The following is a 27,427-nucleotide window of genomic DNA, read 5'->3' on the forward strand; positions in this document are numbered from 1 at the left end:
GTTGGTAATGAAATTAAACTATAAATGTTTTTAACCAAGCTAGCACCGTCTTTTGGGCCTGTATTCTATTGAATTTTATAAAGTCATAAAATGAACAAATCCACAAGCAAATTAGTTTTCATCTTAATATCACGCGTACGCTTTAGTGATATCCACAAGTAGTTAACAGCAGGACTGATATTCCACAAGAGCGGAGAAAACAATAACAATATAAGAAATATGGTCTCTTGTTAACGAATTTACACCACAATCACCACGAACAGATGTTTATTGAAGAATCTTGGTAATCAAAGAATTTGATTAAGTAAAATTGTATTATTTGTCCAGTGTCAAAACATATAAATACAGCTGAGTTAAACAGCATTGCACTTCAAACTAAGGTGAGTAAAACCCGTGTAACAAGTTGGCGTAGATCTGTTCCTGTTTACTTTCGAGACTGATATCAATATGAAGTACGCATTCTCTCTCTGTCTGTTCGTGATTCTGGCACTTGGTGTCTACCAAACTGCTTGTCAGCCTAATCCTTACCGTGAGTATCTTCCTCAGAATTTAATTTTCGTATTATTTGTCTTAACAGTAGGTAGTATTCGCACTGCGGACGTACAGGAGATTCAAGAATATAGAAAATGTATGGTCAGAAAATAGAGGTCTTTGTCGAAAATTGGTGAATCAAAACAGTGAAGTCCTTGACTCGGGACAAACGACGTATTTGCAATTTTATGTCAGCTCCGAACTTATGACGATATTGCTGGTCCATCGTGAACCAATTTTCGAGAAAAACGTCTTCGTGTGTTTTTTTGGGGGGGTCATTTGACGGGCATTTTTGTGTCCTTGTTGAATGAATCCTCGGTACATTGCTGAGCAAAGTATCCCTATAACGAACGAAATGTGCACGCTTATACTTCTAATCAGGGGCGGCGCAATATGATTTTTTTTTTCTTATCATTTTTTTTATCAAGAGAGTTAGATGTGTATTGTCGAGTGACACAACACGTACTCTCTTTTTAATGGTCTTCATTCGTCTTTGTTCCTTTTTTGATCGTTTTCCTCTCCCTATTTTCACTACTTGAATAAGGGGATGGTCGACCTATCGCTGAAACAACGCCCCTGCTGCTAAATCCTTTTAAAAAAATCCAATCCAAGACCAATATGAGCGGTATTTTATTAAGCGCCTTTTGGGTTGTGTAACGCTGTGCAGCAATTATCGATAAAGTCATTGTTGAAACCAATTATTATTCATATTTTCTTTCTTTACCAAACCCTATCGGTGTAGTTAGTTTTTTTATTCGTTTTTTTTTCTTTTGCTGTATCAATACTTCACAATCCTCTGCATTTCGAGAGTTAAGAGTAATTGTAACTTTAAAGCTATAAATGCCTTGAAAAAATGTTACATATTTATATAATTTCATTATTATCTGTATACAGCGTCTCCCGCTCCAAGTGCCAGCATGCAAGCAGAAACAAACCAAGGTAAGAAAAAATGATCCCACCCTCTAATACTTATTATTTTCCCTGATTCAATTAAATTCATTTTATTTAATTTATTTATGTTTTGCCTTAAAAACTCAAATAAAACAAAACCATAGTAAATAAACAAAACAGAAATCCGATGGACCACAAGAAAAGCATAGCTTACGTGGATGGGTGCCCTGTCTCCCCTTCCCGTTCTCAGTCAGACTGCAGGTCCCAAGAAAGTGGCTTCTTTCATCCAAGTGATATTCATGACTTGAGATGTTTTGCATATTTAATGAGCTTGATGCGGACCAAAACACCTCTTTTCATTCGGTCATTGCTGCTCTAATTATGCATTGAATTTCATGAATTTGGTACCATTGTAAAGAAGAAGAATCATTCTTTCAGGTCATGTGTTTGGATTTATTCAAAGATTTTGTAATGTAGATTAAAATTTTGATCTAAAATATGCTACAAAATAAATATTTTCACCTGACAAAAGCTGCTAATTTCACACTTTATTTTTGTTTGAGCCCAAATGATATTTATATCATGATAAAGCTGAATATGTATGCTTTGAAATGATATAGGTTTCAAAATAAGAATTGGTTTAATCGGGTCAAGATCACACTTTTCATTTGCCAAGTACATAAAGCAGCTTGAAAACAAGTATACTTCACTCTGATTGGTCAAAAAGACCACACAATGGCAAATTCCAACGGTTCCAGTGTCTGGGTTCGTGGAAAGGTCACACTTCCCATGTGGTAATCTCCTCAAATACCCCGCGCCTGTTGTTCTGTGAACCTTATCCAGCCAATCAGAACTCTGGATTTCATGCAAGTACAAAATTTCAGAAATCTCGTCTTGTACCTTGGTGGGAAAAGTGTGATCTTGACCCGATTAAAAGGTGCCGCATATCAAGAGTGGCATTGTGAGAAAGTACAGAAGTTCAGCTTTATGGTGATATAGATATCATTGAGGCTCAAAATAAAAAGTTTTGCACAATTTGCAAAAGAAAACAGAGGAAGAAAATTCAGTTTTGAGGCACAATTTCAGACCAGAAATTTACTTATTTAACAAAATATTGTATACAAAATAAATGACCAATAATTATGAAAGAGTAACTTTTACTCTATCTGATGGTGCAATAATATTTCATTTAACTTGAGGTTAAAACAGGTAAATTCTTAGAGAAAGAAAATCTCACGAATCACGAGATTTTGCAAGGAGGAGGATTCAGCCACGAGATGATTTGGATGAATCTGGCCTTTTTGCTCATTAGCATAGGGACCTGCGGTCTGACTGTTCTCCCACTCCCTCTCTCCCCCTCTTTATCTCTCTCTCTCTCTACAAAATGGAATGAAAACAAGGGGCGAATCAAAGTGAACGTTGTGAAAGTTATTACTCTCAAATCAATTATGATGTCATTAATCAGTTTGGCGATCCCTGCGGTAACTCAACATTTTGAACAATTTCATTCTGGCAAACTTTCTAGTCCAATGTTCAATGTCTAAAATAGTTCGAAGTCATGACTGGTTTCGAACCCTGACGCGCGTCATCTCTGTTCGATTTTAGGGAAGCATGGCCTGGACTGAAATCCCGTATTTTGTGATGCTATTCTCCAATGACAACCGTGATTTCTCGATTACGATGCTAATACCAAATGTATTTCTCAAATCTCAATCATTATTTTCATTATATTTTGCGTCATATATCTGAACAATAATTACTGGCATTCTAAGACGAGAAGAGAATAATATTCACACCATAATGATAAATACATAATAGTTTCATTTCATTTCTACTCAAATTGATAGATATCGACGAGGCAGCCATCCCCCCATCGGATAAAGACTGCCTGTACCATCCAATCAATTGTTGGGATAAGTGTAAGTCAACAATGAGGGCGCTACACAATCATGTCGTGAAGCTTCTTGTGTCTCGGTCACAAGTTCTTTCATAATAAAGAAATACACTTGTAGGATTAATTGCTTGATTTCGCTGGTGGGGTTGAGCTTTGATTACATGTTAGAAAAGAGTTTGTCAAACAACCTGTTGTTAAGATGTGATTTAAAATCTGATAGAAAGGGTAGAAATAACGATAAAATAATTCAGGTTCTAAGGTTTGGTGTTTATTTCTTGTTTTCAGAAAACAACATTTCAACCATCGAATCAGACGAAGATACTACCTTAATTGACCGATTGTTTATTTGCAATAACAAAACAAGTACAATCTTAGTGTTAAACAAGCATTATGCCACCGAAGTATGTAACGACCGATTCCAAATTACACGTAAAATCAATCAGCAAAGATTGAAACAAAATCCATATACCTTTGTGCAATTTTCATGTTAGAACAAGACAAGATTACCTCCAGATGTATTTGAATAATTGACTATGTGCAAAAAAAGTTAGTTCTGTACTTTGATATGACTGCAGCTACACTCTCTATTTCTCTCCTTATTTGGTGAAACAAAACTATTCACATTCCCCTGATTTAACTGGGCCCTTCGACTATGCCGCCATTATAGCAATTAGCAGATATGGAGGGGAGGGGGGGGGGCATGGGGCGCTTGCACCCCAAAAAAATTATGACCAAGAAATAAAAAAAAGAAAAGGAAAAAAAGTAGGGTGAAATATAATATTATTTATTAAACATGTCAAAATCTATCACAAAATTTGATTTTTGTAATAAAGACTGTCGAAATTTTTGCTCGATCGCTCGCTTCGCTCTCCCGCAACACGTTATAAATTTTGTCCGCTCAATATTGTTTTGCTTATTACACCACTGACCATAAGTTATCTTGATCTTATTTTTCTATAACCCTCATTGTTCTAATCAACTTGTTATTTTATTACCCTTCAATTATTGAAATATTTACAATAATTATTGATTTTTTTTATTTACAATTCAATTTAGTTGGATTTAGGTTGATGTAACTCCATTTAATTGAGTAAAAGTTTGAAAGCCTATTACTGTATATAAATTCTAATCAAATAGAATTAAAGCATTTTTCCTTCTCAATTCCTTATCTGTTTACTGCTTTCATTGATAATCATTATTACAATCAAAGTCTTATTATCAAATTCCTGTCAATGCTGCCTGTTAAAATATACGTTTACTAAATAAAAAGGTTTGTGACAATCTGATAGTCTTCACCAATTGTTAATCCGTATTAACTATGTTTTGTTATTTTTAAACGCAGAGTGCTGCTGGAGTTCGTGACGTCATCAATAACGCTGATGTGAAGGTCATGAGAACATCAAAGGACGATTATCATCCTTATTATTTCTGACGTAAAAAAAAGAAATGGGGAAAGAATTTCAATAAAATGTATAACACATCAAGCGTAATACAACTTGCTGTTTATCATTTATATTGTTGTGTCTGTGTGTATTATTATTATTGAATGATACTTTTAAGTAATGAGATGGGTAGATATACTGAGGAAGGACGAGGGAGAGATGGATGAATAGAAAGAGCGAGAGAGAGGGGTGGTTGAGGGTGGCGAAGAATGACAAGAACTTAGAATATAACAGAATGAAAAATAGAAGGAAAAGTAGTGAAGGGAATTGGTGAAGAGCATTATTTGACAAATCAGCAAGACGTTCGGGTCGCAAAATTACGCATCTCTCCATGTTGACATGCAATTTTGTACATCGACTTGGCGAGCCTATTACTTCGCCATGTTGACATACAACTTTGTGTATGTCGACTTGACGAGATAACGTGTAAGGTATGTTCGCAATCACTAGGCAGACGCTTTCTACAACGCTCTAATTCTTTTTAAAATATAAGTCAAATTACAATGGACAGCTGAAAGGTTTTTGTAGAAAGTTGGGGGACCAGGATAGCAGATCGTCCGAAGATTGGGTAGGATTGCAATATTATGTCGTTTATCCGGAGTCCAGGCAGGACGACACTGTTGTTTTGGTTTACCGATTTTCGACAAAGGCTATTTTGACATTGAAAGGCTTTTGAAAGCGTTATGGGAAGCGTCTGCTAGTGATTGCCAAAATGCCCTGTTAATAACTCACCATCTCAACAAGTCAATGGCACTATAAAGCTTCCTCAATGAGTGATTAATTGGAGTCCAATTTCACCGTATGCTACGAGTAATTAAACCTGTTTCTCTTTTGAAATAAAGAAAATAAATCTTTCAAAAGAGTTAATAATTATGTAAGCAAATAACTTTCATTGCAATATCACGCTTCACTATATTCGAATAATAAAACAGATTTAAAAATGTATATATATTACTGCATGGCCTGATTACGAAGTTAGACCGAAATTACCATGATTACCATAAGCAGATGTTTGAAGAAGAATACTGGTATCAAAATTAATCAACCATAATGAAGTCATAATTAGTCCAGTGGCAAAAATTATAAATACAGATGTGTGCATCATAACTTCGAACACTTCTGTGAATACAGGCCGCGTGAACAAATTGGCAGAGTTTTTGTGTCCTGTTTATTTTCTAGTCTTAAATCAATATGAAGTCCGCGTCATTCTGTATATTCGTGATAGTGATTCTGACACTTGGCGTTCACCAAACCACTGGCTGTAAGTATCGTCATCAAAATTACCATGAAGTTGTTGTTTGGTCTAAATCCTATCCATGCAGGCAGGGCTATACTCTGACCTTTGTTTAGTGGCTGACGGGTATAGGGGGGGGGGGGGGTTATCAACCCTATATACATGGGCGTCGGAGCAGAGGACCTATCTTTTTTTTTTTTTGGGGGGGGGTTGGGGGTGCACAACAATATAGATCCCCCCCCCCATAAACAAAGGATAATCCTCTGCGCCGACGCACATGCATATATAATAACGGTTTGATTTTTTTTTTGGGGGGGGCATTCAATAACTCGAAATTGTTTGTTTGTTGTTATCATTATTATCGTTACCCCCCATCTCTGGGTTGTTGTTTTTTCAAATTAAAATTTTCAATCTTATATTCATGATTTTACGTTTTCATTATATCAAATTTTGAATAATTTTTCATCACATTCTATATCATAAGTGTACCTGATGTACAGTGCGTTTGAATGAAAAGTTTACACTCTGAAAAAGTCCTGGGAATTGAAAAAAAATACAACATGGGGATAATTTTTTCACATAAATTCTTGGGTTTGGGTCTCATTCATTTAAACGAAAGTAAAAACTTCGACAGAATGTTACACTTGAGTGAACACTGTCCATTTCTGTAAAGCTCGCAGAAATCGGTTTGCGCAGAAATGATCATTTTCATGCTGTGTCAAGGAAAGGGCGAAAGCAGACTGACCTTGCAGTACAGTTCTCATACATTTCTTTTGCATTTCAGCAAAATGATTTAAAACAGATGAATTCAAATATTTTGTAACAACTTTGCCATCCAAATTAACCTTTTATATAATCCTACATAAGTAAGCATTATATTTACCTTTTTATGGCAGCTGGATCTCAGTGAGGATAAAACTGAATGTAACAAAAGTTTATTTCAGACAGCTCCAGCATTGTTTCAAGTTTTTAACATTTAAATTGGGACCACATTTCATATTTTACTTAATACTTGTTTCTGCACACTTTCTCCAAGCTTGGCAATGATTAACAAAATGAAAATCAAGCCCAAGCCATTTCATGTGAATCACAGCTCTGTGTAAAGCAGATATCATCACGGTGGCCTCGTTGTGTGGCGAGGGGACGGGGCGCATTATGAAGTATTTTGGGGAAAGGAATCAAGTTAAAAAGGTAAAAGATATCGTCAAATCGATATTTATAGCTATAAGGTCCGTGTGTTCTTCATGATTAACTTTTACTTCAATTATATATCTATTTCCAAGTTCTGTGCAATTCATTTTTTACGAACTTTTCAGTAGTAAGTGGTGCTCACTCAAGCGGAAAGATTTTTCGACATTTATATCGTCATTTGCTTAAAGAGAACTGTATCAATGTTTAAATGTGGAACAAAAAACTTCAGGATATCTAATGTATAATGTTGCAGGATTAATTCTAAGTGTGTAAACTTTTGTTTGATACGCACTGTATATACATCACATTATATTTGCTGATATTTTGTAATGATCGGTAGGACTTTGGTTTTTTTGTATGTGTGTGCACGCGAGTGTTTGTTTGTGGGTGGGTATGTATGGGGATGGATCTTCTTACCTTGGTTTACATAAATGAAATTATTATGAATCCAAATCTGTATTTTTTTCATTACACAGCATATCCCTCTCCATATCCCTCTCCATATCCATCTCCATATCCATCTCCATATCCCGCTCCATATCCAGCTCCATATCCAGCTGCATATCATGGAGATGCTGCGGCAACAAACCAAGGTATGAAAAATAGCACCCTTCTCTCTCTTTCACTCTCTCCCCATCCTCCCTCTCTCTCTCTCTCAGGGGGGGGGGGTACACTGTAAAATATAAAGTGCTAATTTAGCACTTACAGTGCTTGTATAGTGACTGCACTACGAGTGCTGATTTTCTAGTTTAAATTTGAACTAAAAATCAGCACTCGTGGTGCAGTCACTATACAAGCACTGTAATCATTTTTACAGTCAGTGTATATGATGGGATGATTTTAAGTGCATGATAATGGGTCAGATGCATAAAAAGTAGCAATTGCTGGCAACTGGCAAGTATTATTGCTTCAAGCACAATCAATTATTGATAGCCAAGCAAAGTAGCATGCCTCCGCAATTTCTTTAACCCTTTGCTAGTGCATTGCTTGAACACTTTTCTTGCCTTCATAAAGCAATTGCTAGCGGTTTGAACAACAGCGACGTCACGCTCTGGAACGAACATGACTCATAGAAAAGGCAGGACTCGAAAGCAAAGGCATGGCAGTTCAAATTACTTCTTTCAAACTAAATTGTTTCTTTTCAACAAATTGACATACATGTATTTGGCATTTATTCCCGGCATTTATTTTGCACTTATTAGGAAGAAAACATTATGCAGGCTACTGAGTGGATTGGCGCTGATTAGAGAGTGGGAGTCATGTGCCCTCTAAGTTAAGCTTTGGGAAAGAGAACTTCCGATCACCAAGATCCAATCAATATGGATCCAATCTGGACTATAGGATCTGCGTAGAGTTGCGTAGGGAGTGCGCGAAAATTTGCTGCGTACTTATGACAAAAACAAACAATGGATCGGCGCAGTCCCGACGAAGTCCCTGCGTATGGTAGCGTAGGGTTGCGTAAGGTTGCCTTACTTGTCTACTTACACTTACATAGGTCATAGTCTGCGTGTATAACGTTGCGTACGGAAAATCGCATCACCGCTGACGTTGAAAACAAAAAACTGAATAATTATTCACAAAAACACCATTCATAATTATGATGATAAAATACTATGTTCATTGACGCTAAATGACCTTTTACCTTGATTATGTGACCTAAAACTCGTGCAAGGCGATCAGTGCTATTCGAATACCCTTATATCCACATTTTATGAACTATATCCATAAACTTTCAAAGTTTCAAAGTTATGATGGCAATTCAACTAATACCCCCAACATGGCCAGAGTTCATTGACCTTAAATGACCTTTGATCAGGATCATGTGACCTGAACTTCACGTAGGATGTTCACTGATACTTGATTACACTTGTGCCCAAGTTCCATGAACTATGTAAAAATACATTTTAAGTTATGATGTCATTTCAAAAACTTAACTTGGTTAAGATTTCTATTACGATACCGCCGCCACCGTCGGAAAAACGGCGCTCTGTACTACAGGCGAGACAAAAAAATGATAAGAAACGGTATGATCCAGCGTGGGTACGCCAAATTGAAACGGGTACGCCAGGCTGACGATAATATTATCTAAACAAATGAAGACAAATCAGCCAAATAAAAAACACTGAAAACTTGACCAAAATCGGACAAGGAATAACAAAGTTATTTGCATTATAATATTTCTGTAAAACAGTTCTATGCATGTCTTCATGAATATTGAATAAGAGAATTGATGGTATTTTATTCCTACTTGTTCCATTGTATTATATGATTCTAAATTATGTTTATTCAAATTTTGTCACCCGAGAAGTAAAAAGAGAGACTTATCGTACACACATCGTACAGACATATTTTCACAAAATATTTCTGATGTTTTAAATGAAATTTCTGCATTTTGCTCAGTGAATTTTACTCTATTTATTCAGATAATTATTTTCAGCCATCCCATGCGCATCCCAAGTTTTAAAAAGTGTTTTAAGAAACATCATTTAGGCGTAGCGTTGCGTAGGAATGGCGTACAGTTGCGTAGGAGTGGCGTACAGTTGCGTAGTTTTGCGTAGGTTTGCGTAGACTTGCGTAGACATGGCTCTATACACCAACAGTGAGCAAAAATAAACATGTTTTGCGTTGTGTTGGGTTGCGTAGTCTCTACGCAATCTCCGCAGATCTCGGTGTGAAACCCGCATAAGGCGTGATTTTAGTAATTTTTCTTATTCATTAATCTACTTTCTTGGTAACTTTCGTATCTGACGGAATTGTTGACAATCTTAGAGTATAAGTGAAATTGTGTTATTATATATAGGCCTAATGAAAAAAATAAATACATGTACATAACTTTAATTTTGTTTTTATTAAATTTGATAGATGTCGATGAGGAACTCATCTCTCCAGTACATTAGAATTGTATACTTCATGCAGTCAACTGGTGGGATTGTAAGTCAACATTGAGAGGGTGCTATTACTTCTGTGTTAATTATCAATACGGAATGGCGCTGCTGTCCTGATCAGAAATGCTTAACCGAGGATCATGCCGTCAACAAATTATTAACACAATCATACTTCAATATCAGGAGAAAAAAAATCATGAAAAATTGAAAACTTTGGAAAATTAAAGAAAATTGATAGGGCTATCTAACATTACTCAGTTACTTGGTGATTATTTTATACCTTGCGTAGTATTTCAAGTATTATTGATGATTGTAGTTTCAACGTTTTGGAAATGAGTTGGAGACAGACCATAAAAAGATAATCCAGGGAAAGAAAGGTAGATAGGGGAGAGAGAAAGGGAAAAAGAGAGGGAGGCGAGGAGGAGGGGAAGGTGAGAGAGAAAGAGACTGGGAAAGGGGTGGGGTTATTTCAAGAGGTGAAAGTGGAATACAGAGAGTATATAAGGTGATACTAAGGTACAGAGCAAAAGAGGAGAGGGCTTATGATACACTGTAAAAAATGAAGTGCTAATTTAGCACTTACAGTGCTTGTATAGTGACTGCAATACGAGTGCTGATTTTCTAGTTTAAATTTGAACTAGAAATTCAGCACTCGTAGTGCAGTCCCTATGCTAGCACTGTAAGTGCTAAATTAGCACTTCATTTTTTACAGTGTAGAACACAGATGGGGGGCGTGAGTAAGAGGGGGTGTTACATCCACAATGTAAAAAAAAACGCCCAAAATGTAATAACACTTTTACCCACAAATGCAAAACAAAAAAATGGAGGGAGATATTTTCCCCCGAATTTGTTCAAAGCCCAAACCCTGTAAATAAAGGATAAGTATGGTGCGCAGTATTAATGCAGACCCGATCATTTGAAGAAAAAAATATTCCAGATAGGGTCGAAGTAAAGACTAGCGCTTTACCAATGTTATATATTACAGGGTTTTATTTTTTTCAACAAAATATCCCTTCAATTTAATTTGTGGGTAATCATTTATTTATTTATTTTTCATTTGTGGATATTTTTACATTTGTGTGCATTTTTTACCTTTGTGGGTAAGGTGTTTGTACATTATTTTGTGGGTGTAACAGGAGGACAGAGACAGATGAAGAATGATATCACGTTTGTACGGTGTTGATTTTAAATCTGGGGTGTGGGTGGGGGAGTGCGAGTACGTTGTTTAAAGATAGAAATACATATTGAGAGGGAACGAACAGGGTTTAGGGTGCTACCCGAAACATGCGAAAGGGAAATTAATGACAAAAGATGTTGAGACTTTTTGTTTATCACGATTTTAGGTCGGACTTCGGGCATGATCAGTTTAATATGGTGACTTTATCAGCGTCTTTATTGGTTTTAACGCCCACTGAATCAAAATCTGTATTCAGCATTCACCGCTTTTCAAATAAACGGAAATTCATGCATACGATTTCCATGTCACTGTATTGAATAATATTCACAAGAATTCTTTCTTGAATTACCTCTTTTCAAAATCTTTACCTTTGTCACGTTTGGAGCGGACTTTTATCAACTTCAACGAATATCAGAAAGGAGGTCATTTTGAGAAAGACGAGGAGTGCAAACAAATTTCTTAAAATGAAATTTATTGTGTCGAAGTGGCATTCCTTCATATTTGTAGGCCTGCACAGATTTTAGTCGATCAAACAAGTTTAGTTGAAAACAACCAATTGAAGAATTCATGGTCCCCCTTTCCATTCATTTTTGGAAAGCATTATCTTCATCGTGAAGTACAAATCTTGCTCAACCCTATTTATATTAATTGGTTAATAAATGACGAATAGACCATGTTGATAGGACGTTGTGAAGTGGAATTGCTGATTGTCTGTGTCGTTCTCTGCCGTCATGTCCATGCAGATGATAGCATTCAACAAGATGTCAACGGTACGTATACCCAAGTAGATTTTGCTTTGTAATTTGTTATTTATTTCCATCCATACGGAATAACATTTTGTTTCCCCAATTTAAAAACGCGATTGTTATCATGTAATAATTTGTTTTGCAATTATACAGGATTATTAAATTGTCCCGTGTAACATACATTATCCCGTGTAACATTCAAATTTATCTAGCATGGTAAACATTTGGCATGCATGTGAAATTTAGCGAAATGTAATGAAATAATTATTCCCTTCTTGTAAACCTATTTTGAGAGATTGGTAATTGTGATTTTAAAAATATAGACTGATATACGTTGATTTTAAAGAATGTTAATTGCATAGGGTTAGAATATAAAAAAAGATAATTTTCTTTGAAAGAAAAATTACGATTACGGGAGGGGGCGGTTTATAAAGAATTACGATATTTCTCTAAATGATAATCATTAATCACTATTAGGTAAGTATCCAAACATTGATCAAACTTATAGGGTTGTCTGTAACATAAGGATTAATGTATGGTAAATTATAAAACGTATCATTAGTATAGCCACGATAATGATTGATCAGTACAAGGGCGGCAACAGGGTACTAGCAGTTGATAGAAGAGGTGTTGGTTCAAGGCCATGCACCTTAATATGACGCCTTTTCTAATTGAATTTAAGGATATTTAGAGTTTCACGGCCCAGACCTCTTCTTTTCATATTTTTGTTCTTCTTCCTTTCTCCCCATTTTCTCCCTTTATTGTTGTCTTTTTTGTTCTCACTACTTGAAAAATATCATAAATATAGGGGACGGTGGCCCTCTGCCCTCGTGGCGCCGACCCCGGCTCAATACATTTAGCGACTGTGATGACTTCAAACATTCATTTTTTTAAATAAGTTACCGGGGTTTTTTTGGGGGGAGGGTATTTGACCAATATGTTGATTCTTATTATGGGTATTATTTTCTTCTTTAATCCTTTTTTTATTGTATTTTTATTCAGCTGAGAACAATCTATACCATGTATACAGATCATGGAGTATTGTGGTTGGTGTGTTTGTAGCGATGACCTGTATTGCAGTAATCCTTCTCTTGGTGTTTTACCTCCGGTTCAACATGACAAAGACAAGGGAAGCAAGCGCAATGAAGAACAAACGACTCACAAAGAGGTAAGAATAAGATATTTTATCGTGTTTATTCGAAAATGTACAATGGGGATGCCTTTTCAATTTCAACATTCATCACTCCATTCCGACCATTTAAGGACAAGCCAACCCCAACATAAATAGATTTGAATAAAAAAAATATAATAAGCATAATGTTGAATAAAAAACACGAAAATCGGGTGTAAAAAAGAAAGTTATTACATTCTAAAGTGTTGCTTACTTCACAAAACCGATGTACACCACGAATGATATGCAAATGAGAAATCTGATACTGTCAGAGTGGACACGGACCAGTGGCGTACATAGGATTTTCCATAGGGGGGGCAAATTCGTCCGCCAAAAAATTTGACAAGCAAAAAAAAAAAAAAAAAAAAGTCTTCAAGACTCGTCAGGGGGGGGGGGGGGAGGGGCAGGGATATGTCCCTTGCATGGGTTGTGACTCGTCAGGGGGGCAGTCTGCCCCCCCCCCGTAGGTACGCTAGTGACACGGACTATTGCTTTTGTATTTTATTACACAGCTAGATATCGAACATTGGTCAGTGGGGAAAGGATCCAGGAACTCTTGGGAGTCTTGGTATCGAGCTGCTTTCTTACAAAGTGGATGTGGCATCTTGGATGATGAATGAAATATTATCTATAAGCAATATCCAATTATCCAATTACCTGTTGAACCATGACTTGTGATAGATAGGTACATGTTTACGTTTCTGATGAAATCATTTACCCGAGAATCAGAATGTAAAGACGTGGACGACTTTAGGTTACAACAAAGGGCCTGTCTATACAGCAACATCTCTTTAAAGAAATTACTTGATTTTAAAGCTACCTGATGGTTTTTTTTTTTCAAATTAGAATAATGATAATTATAAAACATTTCGGCTGTCGGATTATCTCCACTACATGACAGATATGCGTTTGCTAATAGTGGTTGGGCTCAAATTGTTAATTTTTTTTAATACATATCACTTTGATGTTTCTCTATCTCGTAATAGGATCGGAGTGGTATTTGCCCTCAGAATTGTAAAACATGTGATTTTTTTTTCAATTTTCTTTCCGAGAGGGTGGTACTGGCATTTAGTCGCAACATTATCCAATCGTCCATGTCGCAATAACAGATCACCGGATAGGGGAAGTTTACCCCAGCAAAAAAAAATTGAATGAAAAGAGAAAATCATTCAAGCATAATCAACACACTGTCAATTTCATCAAAATCTGACGGAAATATTAAAGAGCGTTATGAAATTATCAAAGCTTCGTTTAATTTTACAACACATACACAATCCTTCTCAGTATGCAAACGAGGGAATACATGACGTCACCCACTCACTAGTTCTTAAGTATTTTAGGCTTATGAAATATCCTAACTTTCCTCATCATAATTGTGAGAGAAAGTTTGATTCCTCTCTGCATATTGTTTGTGATTAAGCGTAATTTTTTATAAATATCATAACTTTCATATTTTACATCCGATTTTGATGAAATTTTCAGTATTTAGCCTTTCTTATGTTTTCTCTCTCTCTCTCTCTCTATCCCCCCTCTCTATATAATATTGTAAGAGTTGACTTGCCCATTAAAGGCCGGCATGGGCAAAATTAATATGAAAAGTCTGTCAAAATTTGATCTTAACTATCATATACATCATTTGAAGAAAAAAAAAAGGCAATCGGTAATCCTGTCCCTGTCTCTAATACTCGTTATGCAGGAGTCAGAGAATGGTTCCTTCCGACTTTCGTCCAGGGGCTCAGCATCAACAAGACCGCTACGGGGATCGTCGCAACCAACACCGTAACCTCCAACCACCAGCTCATATCGATTACCGCTTCGATTATCGGTCGACCTCGATCCTCCCCCCTGACAGGAAAACGGATTATGCTATCGGCTCTGGCTCACCTGTTAATAACAACGGTTTACCTCCGTCGACGAGGCTTGTCGAGATCGAGGAAACGGACGAACCGGTAGCCCACCGCGAACCCGTAATGTCAGTAGAGCCATCTGCTTACCACTGGAGGGTCGGTCTGACTGGGTCCACGGTGTCATACAACCCGCTGGCTGAAATGGCGCCCCCTCAGAGAATGCATCTAACGTATTTCTGAGCATGCACGGATCATGTTACATATAGACCCCCTCGACATTTTCGCGATAGATCCGATTTTTTTTTTACTTTTTATTTTCAAGTCTCGTGCAACTTTTGAGACCAAACTTGCGACCCGGGGTTCCGAAATTACGCAACATTTCATAAATGCATGCAGACCAAAAATGTCTCAAAACGTTAATTCGTGTACAAATCCAATGCAAATAATGTTTTAGCCCAATTAATTTCCTGTTTGTTTATGGTGAGAATAAAGTCACTGACGATTTCCATCGATGAAACAATCAACAACAAAAAGTCGCAAAGCAAAGAAATACATAAGAAATTTCTAAAACAATAAAATGCATAAGAAAATAATTGTGATATTGAATTTTCTTAAGTAAATTTGATCAGATTCCTATCAAGAGTCGGCGAATTAAAAAGTAGCTTTTTAGGGGCCTTATTTACTTAATGAATGCAAAAAAAATATTTTACGCATAAATTAGCATAATTCATTAGCAATGAGATTTTTTGAAGAATTTGATTCTACCATTTTGTAGATTATACAATGGGTAATGCGCATGTCGATTTTTGTTGCGATCGCGCGACCGACAGCCGAGATCATAAGGAGGGGGGGGGGGGGGCTGAATCAGCCCCCAGTCTTCTTAGGCGTCGAAATAGCCCAGTCTATTCAGGGTTAACAGTTAAGTCCCTCCATGAAAACTAGTTAAGACCAAAACCTTACAAAGGCCTCATTTGAACATGAGAATATGCAGGCAAATGCTACTTTCACCTAACATAATTAATATCTAGAGAGTGTGGGTGTTGTGGTTTCGTAGTAGATTTTAAACTACTATATAAGCAGGTAAGAAATTCATTAGAATAGGCTATTATAAGATCCAAATTAATCAGTGTCGCGACCACTATTATTGCATTTAAAGATTCGATTACTCAGCTTTTACTTGCATTTCTACTATTACTTGGATAGAAATGATAGGTTCCTAAAAGAGTGGGCATCCTTGACGTCTTTTCGGTCATATGTATTGATTTTGAAATGAGGCAAAACACTTACAATGTATAGATCCCGGCAAAATTAATAAATTCTTACTGATTGCCAGCTGAGAAAAACATAACACAGAACATGCATTATTGAATTTCGTTGATAAAGTGGCCCACGCTTTTGATAATTGCTCACATCTAGTCGGCATTTTTCTGGACTTCTCCAAGGCCTTCGACACCATTAGCATGATATCTTATTACATAAACTTTCTCATTATGGGGTGCGCGGGAAGGCCTTAATTGGAGTGGTTCAGAAGCTACTTGTCCGATAGACGTCAATTTGTATCTTTGAATGGTCATGCATCCAACATGCAATATATTAATTGTGGAGTCCTGCAAGGCAGTTTGTTAGGCCCTTTATTATTCATCATTTATATTAATGACTTTTGTAAATCATCTGATGTCCTTTCGTTCATACTTTTTGCAGACGATTCTAATATCTTTTATTCCCATAAAAATCCATATACCTTAGTAAATGCTGTTAATAACGAACTTTTAAAAGTCACACAAAAATTGTCTCTTAATCTACTAAAAACTAGATATATGCCATTTAGCAATTCCATTATAACACTTCCCATGGACATTGTTTTAGATGACACTAATTTAGAAAGTGTCACATTCATTAAATTTCTTGGTGTTACCGTTGATAATAAGCTTTCCTAGAAATACCACATAGATTGTACATGTATAATTTATAATGACAATAATTTGTATCGCAAATATTTGTTACAATGTATGAAAATGATTTATATCAATATCTATGTCATTTCTGTTGGAAATAAAATCTGAATCTGATCTGAATCTGTTAATAAATACCCTGTACCATATAAATCCAAACTCATCAACAGGATAAATATTAAACAACACAAACTTTTTATGGGAACTCGAGAGCATAACACCTTTTTTTCTTCTTTTTTTTTCTTTCAATCTTTATTGATAAAAAAATAAATCACAGTACAAATCAAACAAATCAACAAGCTATTAACATGATTAAACAGAGCAGCACTTACGTACATGTAGGTATATACTTGTCAAGACAGATACATAAAACAAATTATATATCAAATCTCCACTTTTTAAAATGTACAGGTAATTTACCATTTTTCTTCGCCAAAACATATTCAATATCCTTAATATCTTTGATACGAGCTTTGAATTCCACAATATTGGGGTTTTTGTTATTAAATTTAAAAAAAGTGAACATAGTATTTGAAAGCAAGGAAAATGATTGTTAGAAAATTATCACCTTGAATACCAAAAATCTTTACAAAGGGGGAAAGGATAATATTCGAATGTTGTTTTTGGTTTATTATAGATAAAAGATCATCCCATACAATGTTAACCACCGGACAATCGCAAAATATATGTACAATTGTTTCAGGGTCTCTTTTACAGAATGAACAGTTTGGGGAATCTTTTCTCTTGATTTTAAATAAAAATGCATTAAGAGCAATTGTCTTATGAAACACCTTGAAATAAAATGATCTGAGGCGGCTATCAATAGTACTCTTAAAATTCAGCATATGTATTTTCTCCCAGTCTACTTTGTCGTTAGAAGGGCACGACTCTTCCCAAAAGGAAATACAATTGTCTGGGAGACATTGATCGAAAAATATCGATTATGCATAACTGCTAACTTTCCTTTTCTCTAATAATTTATCTACAACTTCGGAATGGATATCTAAATCTGGATTATTATGCCAATCTAACCATGGACCAGGAATATTTTGTAATAGAAAATTATATTTTCTTCTTTCTTTTGCTGAAATTTCAAAGTCGAGAACTAACTCTTCAAATAACTTGTAACCTGGATGGGGTGGATTAAAGAGATCACTTATAAAAATTATGCCCTTTTAAACCAATTTTTTATAAAAGAAAAATTGTTTAGATTTGGATCTGACATTTCTATTAAACCAAATACAATGTGAATAACCCAAATACAAATAATCATAACCAAACTCTTTTCTGGAAGCTTTATCTCTAAACAAGTACCAGGTCCGGATTGAGTCTGCAAGTAGGGAACAATTTAAATTATTCAAAATTTCTTCAGGTGCATGGGCCTTCCACAAAATGTCCCTCATTGCATTAAATTTGTCTAAAAAGGAAACTTCAATTAATTTCCATCCACTATTGTAATTATCATTTAACAAAAATTTTACCCAAATCATTTTCTGAGCCAATGAAAATGTATAGGGATCAACCATCTTGAGCCCACAGGCAGAAAAGTCATTACAAAAATATTTCCTCTTTACTCTGTCCTTGCCTCCATTCCAAATAAATCTGTAAAATAAAGTATTTAGATCTTTAAAAAAATTGCTTGGAATTTTAATACACAAAACAGATAGTAAATACAGCAACTGAGGCATTAATAAAGTTTTAATAACACAGATTTTTCAACAAAAGACAAATTTCTTGAGCGCCAACAATTCAATATATTCTCTATCTGCCTCAGTTTAGGAACATAGTTAAGACTATACAGTGAATTAAAATTCAACGAGAATTGAATACCCAATGTTTTGAAAGAATTATCTCTCCATGTTAGACCTCTTTCAGCAAATGGGAAATCTTGACAACCTTTTTTCCTTCCTATCCAGATAGCTTCTGACTTAGATAAGTTAAGCCTACACCCTGAACTACTGCATAACACCTTTTTTATTACCGTAGTCCAATATTACAGAAATGACCCTAAAATAGTAGATCATTGAAAAATGAGACCAATTAAATGTGGAAACAGCAAGAAATTGAGAGTTCCTCTACGTATATAGATTGTTCAATTATACATGAATGTTCACCATACGAAATTATAAATACGATTCCTAGTCAGCCATTATGTCACGCACCTTCGACTTTTGAGCGATAGGTTTCCTAATGTAATCACTCTCAATCAAACGATAAAATAAACCTATGTTCAATAAGAGCAAAATAAGGCCCATGGGCGGGAAAAGGAAATTAACCTCCGTCCAATTCGCAAACAACCACCACGTGTCGTAAGCTAAAATACCCAGGCGAAGCACGACGTATGTGATGACATTGAAAACGTTGTTGATCTTGAAGACTAGATCATCTTTCTTGTAGTCAAACATGAGAAGGATGTGACGGAGATGAAGAGAGATGCCGTTGATTTCTATGCAAGAAGTGATGGCAACTATACCAAACATTTTCTTCTCCACTATTACCCAGAATATGATAAAAATATCCTGCAAAACGAAACAAAAAAAATGAAGAGAAGAGTGTCGATCAAGAAGAGAAAGTTGGAGGAACACCATGTGGTAGGACAAAAAATAATATGGATTTTTTTTTTCGCTCCACGACACACGACATATTCAAGAACATAGAAAATGTATTGTCAAATCCCTTCATGACAATGAACAACCATGGAGTCTTTGTCGTAAATTGGTGAATCAGCAGCTTCACCCAGGATTCTAGACAAACGATATTGCAATATTTCGTCAGCTCCAAAACTTACGACGAAATTGCTGTTCCGGTTCACTCATATTTTCGACAAAGACCTCCCAGCTGTTTTTGTCATTTTGACGGGCATTTTCAATACTTTTACTGTGTGTTTGAATCCGTTGTGCGTTGCGAGTGAAATCTCCCTAATGACGTTTTCTTTGAGAATAACCCTGCTTTTACATTTAGGATAATACACATTGTTTACACTTAACCATGCTCCTTATTTATAATGAGAACATTGTTTTGGAGACGGTACATACCAATTCAGGTAATTTCATCTGAATGAAATTTAGATTCAATCTTTATATCTGCTGAAAATAAATAATGTTCAAAATCCTCTATGACGTTGTATATCAGATTAGATTTGTTTGAGATACTTCATTGTATGAATTATTTTCACCGCTCTACCACTGAACAATATACTTTTGAGTGAAGTAGACTAAAGATTATTCGGTTTAGGGTTCAGTGACATATTTTATAGAATTAATCTAATAAATCAGTGAATGACAAATTAGATCGAATTCAATACACATTTGTAAGATTGAAATGGAAGAATGACATCGAAAGTAAAATTTACATCAATTTTTACCAAATCTATAATCTGGCTTGAACAAATATTTTCAATTTTGATGTGTTACTTAAGTCAGCGCTTCTCAACCTTTTTTACTCGAGGACCACTTTGACTCTCAAATTTGTTTCGAGGCCCACCTACCAAAATTTTAAGAAAGCGATATGACTACTTGTCTCGACTCAAAGATAGACAATGATTATAATGGGCATATTAGTGCGTATAACTTTCAGTAGCTCGGCCTTTGAGCCCCTTCTACAAACGTATACAACCATGACAACATAACAACTTAATAACAAGAATGCTGAATAGCTTCAACATTCGACACACGTTGCTTATGATTTTGCATCACTGCCAGTCATGATGAATCCAAATTTAATGTATTCAGGGTCATAATTTCTCACAGTTATATTCAGAGACTTTTCAATTTGTTTCCTCCCTCGCCCTTTTTAAATCGCTTTAAAAAAAGGTCAATTTTGATGAAAGTATGTTTTCGTGAAATTTGAACACAAAGCCCTGAAGCACGTTCGAAACAAACAGATCAAGAACTAACTGCATTCGCAAAGGTCCGGAAAATGGGCGACAATTAACTAAATTCTACACAATATGCATACATGATAAGGTTCACATCAAAGTTAGATAGAAACCATCATAATCTGTATGCATATTGCAACATGCATAAAGCATGCTTTACCTTTGTTTGACCCACGTAGACCGATCAAACATAACATATTTGGGCTGTTGGACAGGTCCAGGTGTGTGAAACATATTATAGTTTTTTCCCCATTTTTTTTTCTTCCTCCGGAGCTTCTCGCGGCCCACCTGCGTGGAAGAGCTTCGCGGCCCACCGTTTGAGAAGCGCTGACTTAAGTTTCGTTGCAACGAAAAGGATTATTACTGCTAATAGAACATTATGTTAACAGGACATTGATGAAAAACGGCTTTGCAGATTCGATTGCTTTTTTAAATCCTGTACAAATATGTTTGATAAATGAATAGATAAATAATTAAATGAATAAATTTATAATAAATGATTTCATACCAGAATATGATGTATCATCAATGGAAGAAAACTGGCCAGTTTGGTGTTCATCGCAAGATCGATAAAATCATACATGTAGTATCCTGTATGAATATTAAAATGAGGGGTGGAAGGATTTATATAGGACAGGTAAAGGAGACCAATACTTCGACAGTACATGGTATAAATGACAGCAGAGATTTTTTTTATGTCAAATTACAAGAGGCAACCAAACAGGTGACACGACGTTTGCTCCAGCGACAACTGCTTCGGGTTTTGTTTCGTCTAAGACATGGGTCAAACAAAGGTAAAGCATGCTTTATGCATGTTGCAATATGCATACAGATTATGATGGTTTCGATCTAACTTTGATGTGAACCTTATCATGTATGCATATTGTGTAGAATTTAGTTAATTGTCGCCTATTTACCGGACCTTTGCGAATTCAGTTAGTTCTTGAACAGTTAATGTTTGTTTCGAACGTGCTTCAGGGCTTTGTGTTCAAATTTCACGAAAACATACTTTCATCAAAATTGACCTTTTTTAAAGCGATTTAAAAAGGGCGAGAGAGGAAACAAATTGAAAAAAGTCTCTGAATGTAACTGTAAGAAATTATGACCCTGAATACATTAAATTTGGATTCATCATGACTGGCAGTGATGCAAAATCATAAGCAATGTTTGTCGAATGTTGAAGGTATTCAGCATTCTTGTTATTAAGTTGTTATGTTGTCATGGTTGTATACGTTTGGAGAAGGGGCTCAAAAGCCGGGCTACTGAAAGTTATACGCACTAATATGCCCATTATCATTGTCTATCTTTGAGTCGAGACAAGTAGTCGTATCGCTTTCTTAAAAGTTTGGTAGATGGGCCTCGAAAAAAATTTGAGAGTCAAAGTGGTCCTCGAGTAAAAAAAGGTTGAGAAGCGCTGGTCTAAGATATATGGTTAAGGTAAGAGTTGCAATAGAGTTTTATGTTACGTATATGATTAGGTTTTTAGGTATAGTGTTATACCCGAAGTTGAAGTCGGTCGTTCCATTAATGTGTGGAATTTACAGCGGAGCAATTGTCGCCGAAAGCAAATGTCACGGAACCTACAAACTAATGGTACCGAACTAGGAGACGAATGTTATCCAGGTCAATTATCAGATAGTTGATTTATGATTACCTTATTTCTCAAATAATTGAAGTAATATCATAAAGTATTACAATCTAAAAAATGAAGTGCTAAGTTTTCTTAAGGAGCTTATAATGTATTCACTGCACTTGCTGATTTAGTAATTTAATTTTGAACTATAAAAAAAGCACCCGAAGTGCAGTCACTATACAAGCTCCTTAAGTCCTAAATTAGCACTTCATTTTTAGAGTGCACATTTTAAGTAAAACTTTCAAAAAACATATTGAACTGAAAAAGGATACTACTTTGATAACATTTAATCTTTTTTTTTACTTGCGAAGGCAGAAATATAATTGTCAACCGTCGTATAAAGTTGAGTATCATCCTTACCATTGGTAACTGCCATGGATATTAGGATTATGGCGGACGTAGCATTCAAATGATCACTAAGCAACTCTGGAGAGAAGTATATACTGTAACCATGGTAAGAGATGGAGGAAGAGAGAGAGAGAGGGGGAGAGAGAGAGTGGGGGGAGAGGGAGTGGAGAAAGAACGAATTTTAAAACCAGATATTGCTTCAAACATAGACAAAGTGACCCGGGTCACAGTTCTTTTATGGCGGGTCTAAAACTAGATAACATTTTCATTGCATTTCATTTACACAACATAAATATACAGAGAAATTATGCGAATAATACTTATTTTTATCTATTCATATAATATATTAAAATAGGTTAACAAAATAAGAAATATGAATATTGCTTTGCATGTTTCGTCTTGGCACTTAAAAAGAACAGTCAATGGTAATTACAATAATAAAGTACACAAATCATTTCAATAAAAAGAAAGCCAAGGTAATACAGAACCCTGGAAACATTCAATTAAAGACCCTGGTTTAACGAATGGTAACTATAAACACAGTAAATCTATTGAAAACGCCCGTCAAAATAATCACAATGGACAGCTATATAGAGGGCTGTGCCGAAAACTGGTGAACCAGGATAGCAGATCGTCCTGAGATTCTGAGCTGACGAAAAAATGCAAATATTTTGTTTGTCCAGAGTCCAAAACGACACTTCTGTTTTGATTTACCGATTTTCGACTGCTTTGTCACGAAGAGCTATTGAGAATAGATTCTCTGCGTTCCAGGAAACGTCTGCGTAGTGGTTGCAAAAACTCCCAAATACCACTAAACAGCAACACAGAATCATAGTATAGACCTACCTTGCTAATCCTCCTGTTGAAGCAGACACTGCATGTATGGTGGAGATGACCACATTTTTCCACTTGTGTCGACGGGATCTATCCGCATATTTCGGGGGCACAGGCAGCTTGTCGATGAGAATGTTGAGTAAGAAGCACATGATCATCGATGTCGCCATGATGGCGAAACTGACAGATGAGGAAATTTCCATTCTGAAGAGCTTTAAAGATGCTGGGTTTAAAAGTGGTTTGTATAGCGATCGAGTGCATCTACACACCCCTTGTGGGTCGGTTCAATATCACACTGGAAATTTACTTTTTAATCCTGTTGAGAAAGAAAGAAAACTTTACATTTGAGCTATCATGGACCTTAAAGCCCCTTTCACAATTGGTGGTGCGACTGCTTACAACCGTTGCGATTGTGTTGAACATAATTTTATATTGTGACCGAATGATCGTAAACGATCGCACTAGCAATTGTGAAAGCCCCTTTAGGTATGGAGACCCAATTAACCTAATATAAATGAATTAAGATAATATAAATACTAGAGAATTTCCGAATGCATTCAGAAACTTGCGAATCAGTGGCGTACCTAGGATTTTCCACAGGGGGGGGCAAAATCGGCCGCCAAAAAATTTGACAAGCAAAAAAAAAAAAAAAAAAAAAGGTCTTCAATTAAAAAATGAAGGTTTTCGTACCAGAAATAAATTGACAAGCAAAAAAAAAAAAAAAAAAAAAAAAAAAAAAGGTCTTCAAGCTCATCCAGGGGGGGGGCAATAAAGGTCTTCAAGCTCGTCAGGGGGGGCAAAAAAGGTCTTTTAAGCTCGTCAGGGGGGGCTGGTATATGTCTTTTGTATGGGTTGTGGCTCGTCAGGGGGGGCAGAGTGCCCCCCTGCCCCCCCCCCCCGTAGGTACGCTAGTGTTGCGAATGCCTTCTACAGAGTGGATTTCGATACAGCCTGATGAAAGTTTTATTTTGAGTACGAGCAGATGGGACCGCCCCCGGGAATATATGTCCGAGGATTTCGGAAGATAACCGCTTTTTAGTATTTACCAAAAATTAAATGAATACAATGAATGGAGCAAAGTTAAATTGCAAACTTATCAATTTTATCCATATCGTAAGCCGAAATCCATGTAACATTGATTTAAGCGGTGTTAGGCCGTGGCGTTGTGATGTTTAGGGCTAATCATGAAGGGATGGGAAACGGGTCATATTGCAGGAACTCAGGCATGAGAATGATGAATAGACCTCTGTCGATTTTATCATGGAGCTATTATCATGCATTCAATATTATGTCTATTATGATGGTGAAATGGGTGAATGAGATCAGAAGCTAAATAGGCATGCACGATACGTGGTGGCTTTAGCTGAAATGCAAATCTATGGACAATATCCCAGCAAAAAAATCTGATGATAAATTTAACCATAGAACAGTGTGATCATATCACTTGAAAGCTTACCCAAATAGATTCAAGAATCATTTTCAAAACAAGCATTGATAATTAATCAAAAGGTTACTGCTTCTTTAAACAGCAGAAAATAAGTCCTTATCAAAGGAGCTGCGTGTTATTCTGTTATTAGGTGACTGTTCGTGCATAAATTATATCGAAACAAATATATACAATACGAATCTACATGACCTATTATAAGACATTGCTGTATTGAATGATTTTCACTTACCTTGAAATAAAAGATTAAATCCTCAGTCCCCCATCAACACTTGCACATCACGTAGCTGAAGAATCTGGAAGACATTCGATGTGGTGAATGGTAGTCCTCAGCTATATCAGTCATGTCAGTCAGTCAACATGGTCAATAGCAAAATAATGCAAGTTTGTCTGCCAAGTTGACTGTACAGTTGATTGCCTTTGGAGCGCTACACTATTCAAAGGGTCATCAACAAAGAAAGCACTCAGCTGATGCCATGGTCATACACAGATAGTTTTTACAGGGGGGGGGGGTACGTAAAAAATCGAAGAAACTCGAAAACGAGGACTGAAGCGACCGAGCTTGTCATGGGGCGCTTTTCCATATTTTAAGGTGAAATTGAAAACAAAATTGCAAGTTGAAAAATGGCGAACTTTGTGAAAATTTTCAATTTAAAATGTAGGTTTTCAAAATTTCTGGGGGACTACCCCCCTCACTGCGTACAGCAATGGCTGTAGCATCACATTTCATGTTTGCAAAGTTATGGGGAACAAAATCTGTTGCATTTAGCATTACTTTGATGAGTCACGACCTCTGATCGTGGTAACCTTAAAGGAGAATGAAACTCTTGAAGCAAGTTAGCTTTTGTGAAAGCAGAAAAATCTAAGAATAAGATCAACAAAAGTTTGAGTAAAATAGGACTAGCAATAGAAGAGTTAGGAGCATTTGAATGTCGAGATCACTAATGCTATGGAGATCCTCCCATTGGCAATGCGACCAAGATCTATGATATCACAGATGAACAACTCTCCCCTTTTGGACACTGAAAATATACCCCAAAACATATCTTTTTGCTCATTCTAATCATATGACAAACGATTCATCAATGATTTAATGTTGTGAAACCTCTGTACTTGTCCTCTTATAAAGAGAACACCTCACCTTGTGATAGACTCTATAAAAGTGAGAATATAGGTGAAATAAGTACTAAAGTAATGAGGGAGTTGTACGTGTGTGACATCACAGATCTTGGTCGCATTGCCAATGGGAGGAACTACATAGCATTAATGATCTCAATATTCAAATGCTCATAACTTTCTTATTATTCATTAAATCTTCCTCAAACTTTCAACAATATTTTTCTTTGATTTTTCTCTTTGATATGGATTCAGCTGGTTTCAAGGGTTTCATTCTCCTTTAACGTATTAATTCAGGATTTGCATTTTGACACCGCGCAGGTAGGTTTTAATTATGAGATTTGATAATCTGTTGATACCAATCTTCTTAAATTATATGACTTACTTTATTTGTCCGGTGTATAGATAAATCTCCAATGAAAAAAAATCACAATACAGATATATGATTAGTGGCGGACCGTAACCCGGAGGAGACAAAGCATTGGAGGGGCACAGCATTGTTCACAAACAAATACAGTGCCCCTCCAATGCTCTGTCTCCTCCGGGTCACGGTCCGCCACTGATAAGTACTATGATTCATGCGAAAAGGAGTAACCGTGAACAGTGAACATAGAAAGTAACAAAAAACATCCAAAAATAACTATGAGTTTCCAGCAAATGTTCATATTTCAGCAAATTTAGAAAATATATTATTATTGCAATAAAAACATATAATTTATAATTAGTTCTTATATTTGAATGTTATTTTAATTTTATGAATTGCCCTCCCATCCTCTCTCCTTTCTATTTTACTAAAATATAAAATTAAAAATTCAGCTTATCTTATACCTGCTTATAAAAACATTTCTATAGTCCCATAGTAAAGCAGATTTCCAAGGATATACAACATACGCAACAACCCCGCTTCCAGGGGCCATGCCTACATCTCATCCAGGTAAATCCAGTATCGTATTTTTAAGTGACACGGACTCTCATAACATGTGTTTGCTTACAGAAATATGTATTTGAAAAAAAAATTCCAGAATGTAAAGAATCTAAAAAAATAACCTCATTTTAATCGAATACCATTAAACAGATACACTGCATCACAAGTTGAAACATTTATTTGAAGATAATATACTGACCATGCTGACGATTTGGCCCAATTGAATTGTATTGAATTTGAAATGTAAAATCAGTAGGATGTCGTGTAAATTCCAATCAGTAATTCAAAG

General features: G+C 35.9%; 2 protein-coding genes and 2 long non-coding RNA genes across 4 annotated transcripts; 3 read left to right on the forward strand and 1 right to left on the reverse strand.

Annotated features, from left to right (window-relative positions):
* The first annotated feature begins 373 nt into the window (after positions 1–373).
* LOC135153282 (uncharacterized) lies at positions 374–4,800 on the forward strand. The gene is made up of 4 exons (XR_010292742.1): positions 374–529; positions 1,426–1,470; positions 3,270–3,341; positions 4,659–4,800. It is a non-coding gene; the product is annotated as an uncharacterized LOC135153282 (long non-coding RNA).
* A 1,085-nt stretch (positions 4,801–5,885) lies between these two features.
* On the forward strand, positions 5,886–10,345 carry LOC135153283 (uncharacterized). Its single transcript, XR_010292743.1, has 3 exons — positions 5,886–6,019; positions 7,660–7,776; positions 10,046–10,345. It is a non-coding gene; the product is annotated as an uncharacterized LOC135153283 (long non-coding RNA).
* Positions 10,346–11,509: 1,164 nt separating this feature from the next.
* On the forward strand, positions 11,510–17,111 carry LOC135157521 (uncharacterized). The gene is made up of 3 exons (XM_064113396.1): positions 11,510–12,015; positions 12,994–13,159; positions 14,859–17,111. Exons 1-3 carry the CDS (start codon positions 11,919–11,921, stop codon positions 15,247–15,249), a joined length of 654 nt encoding a protein of 217 aa, XP_063969466.1. The 5' UTR covers positions 11,510–11,918; the 3' UTR covers positions 15,250–17,111.
* A 48-nt stretch (positions 17,112–17,159) lies between these two features.
* On the reverse strand, positions 17,160–25,559 carry LOC129273599 (TLC domain-containing protein 2-like). Its single transcript, XM_064113401.1, has 5 exons — positions 25,330–25,559; positions 23,666–23,969; positions 22,832–22,914; positions 21,347–21,429; positions 17,160–19,480 (listed from the first exon to the last, which is right to left on the reverse strand). The coding sequence occupies exons 2-5, from the start codon at positions 23,854–23,856 to the stop codon at positions 19,100–19,102; spliced, it is 738 nt and encodes a 245-aa protein (XP_063969471.1). The 5' UTR covers positions 23,857–23,969; positions 25,330–25,559; the 3' UTR covers positions 17,160–19,099.
* Positions 25,560–27,427: the final 1,868 nt, after the last annotated feature.

Source organism: Lytechinus pictus, chromosome 2, assembly GCF_037042905.1.
Source record: "Lytechinus pictus isolate F3 Inbred chromosome 2, Lp3.0, whole genome shotgun sequence".
NCBI classification, from domain to species: Eukaryota; Metazoa; Echinodermata; class Echinoidea; order Temnopleuroida; family Toxopneustidae; genus Lytechinus; species Lytechinus pictus.

What these genes read in the sequence shown, in the direction of transcription:
- LOC135157521 (XM_064113396.1), top strand. Translation starts at nt 11,919, where the DNA reads ATGTTGATAGGACGTTGTGAAGTGGAATTGCTGATTGTCTGTGTCGTT. An exon ending in CATTCAACAAGATGTCAACG is followed by an intron (nt 12,016 to 12,993) that starts GTACGTATACCC and finishes ATTTTTATTCAG; the next exon opens with CTGAGAACAATCTATACCAT. An exon ending in AACAAACGACTCACAAAGAG is followed by an intron (nt 13,160 to 14,858) that starts GTAAGAATAAGA and finishes CTCGTTATGCAG; the next exon opens with GAGTCAGAGAATGGTTCCTT.
- LOC129273599 (XM_064113401.1), bottom strand. Translation starts at nt 23,856, where the DNA reads ATGGAAATTTCCTCATCTGTCAGTTTCGCCATCATGGCGACATCGATG. An exon ending in TCAACAGGAGGATTAGCAAG is followed by an intron (nt 22,915 to 23,665) that starts GTAGGTCTATAC and finishes CCATGGTTACAG; the next exon opens with TATATACTTCTCTCCAGAGT. An exon ending in ATCCATGGCAGTTACCAATG is followed by an intron (nt 21,430 to 22,831) that starts GTAAGGATGATA and finishes ATATTCATACAG; the next exon opens with GATACTACATGTATGATTTT.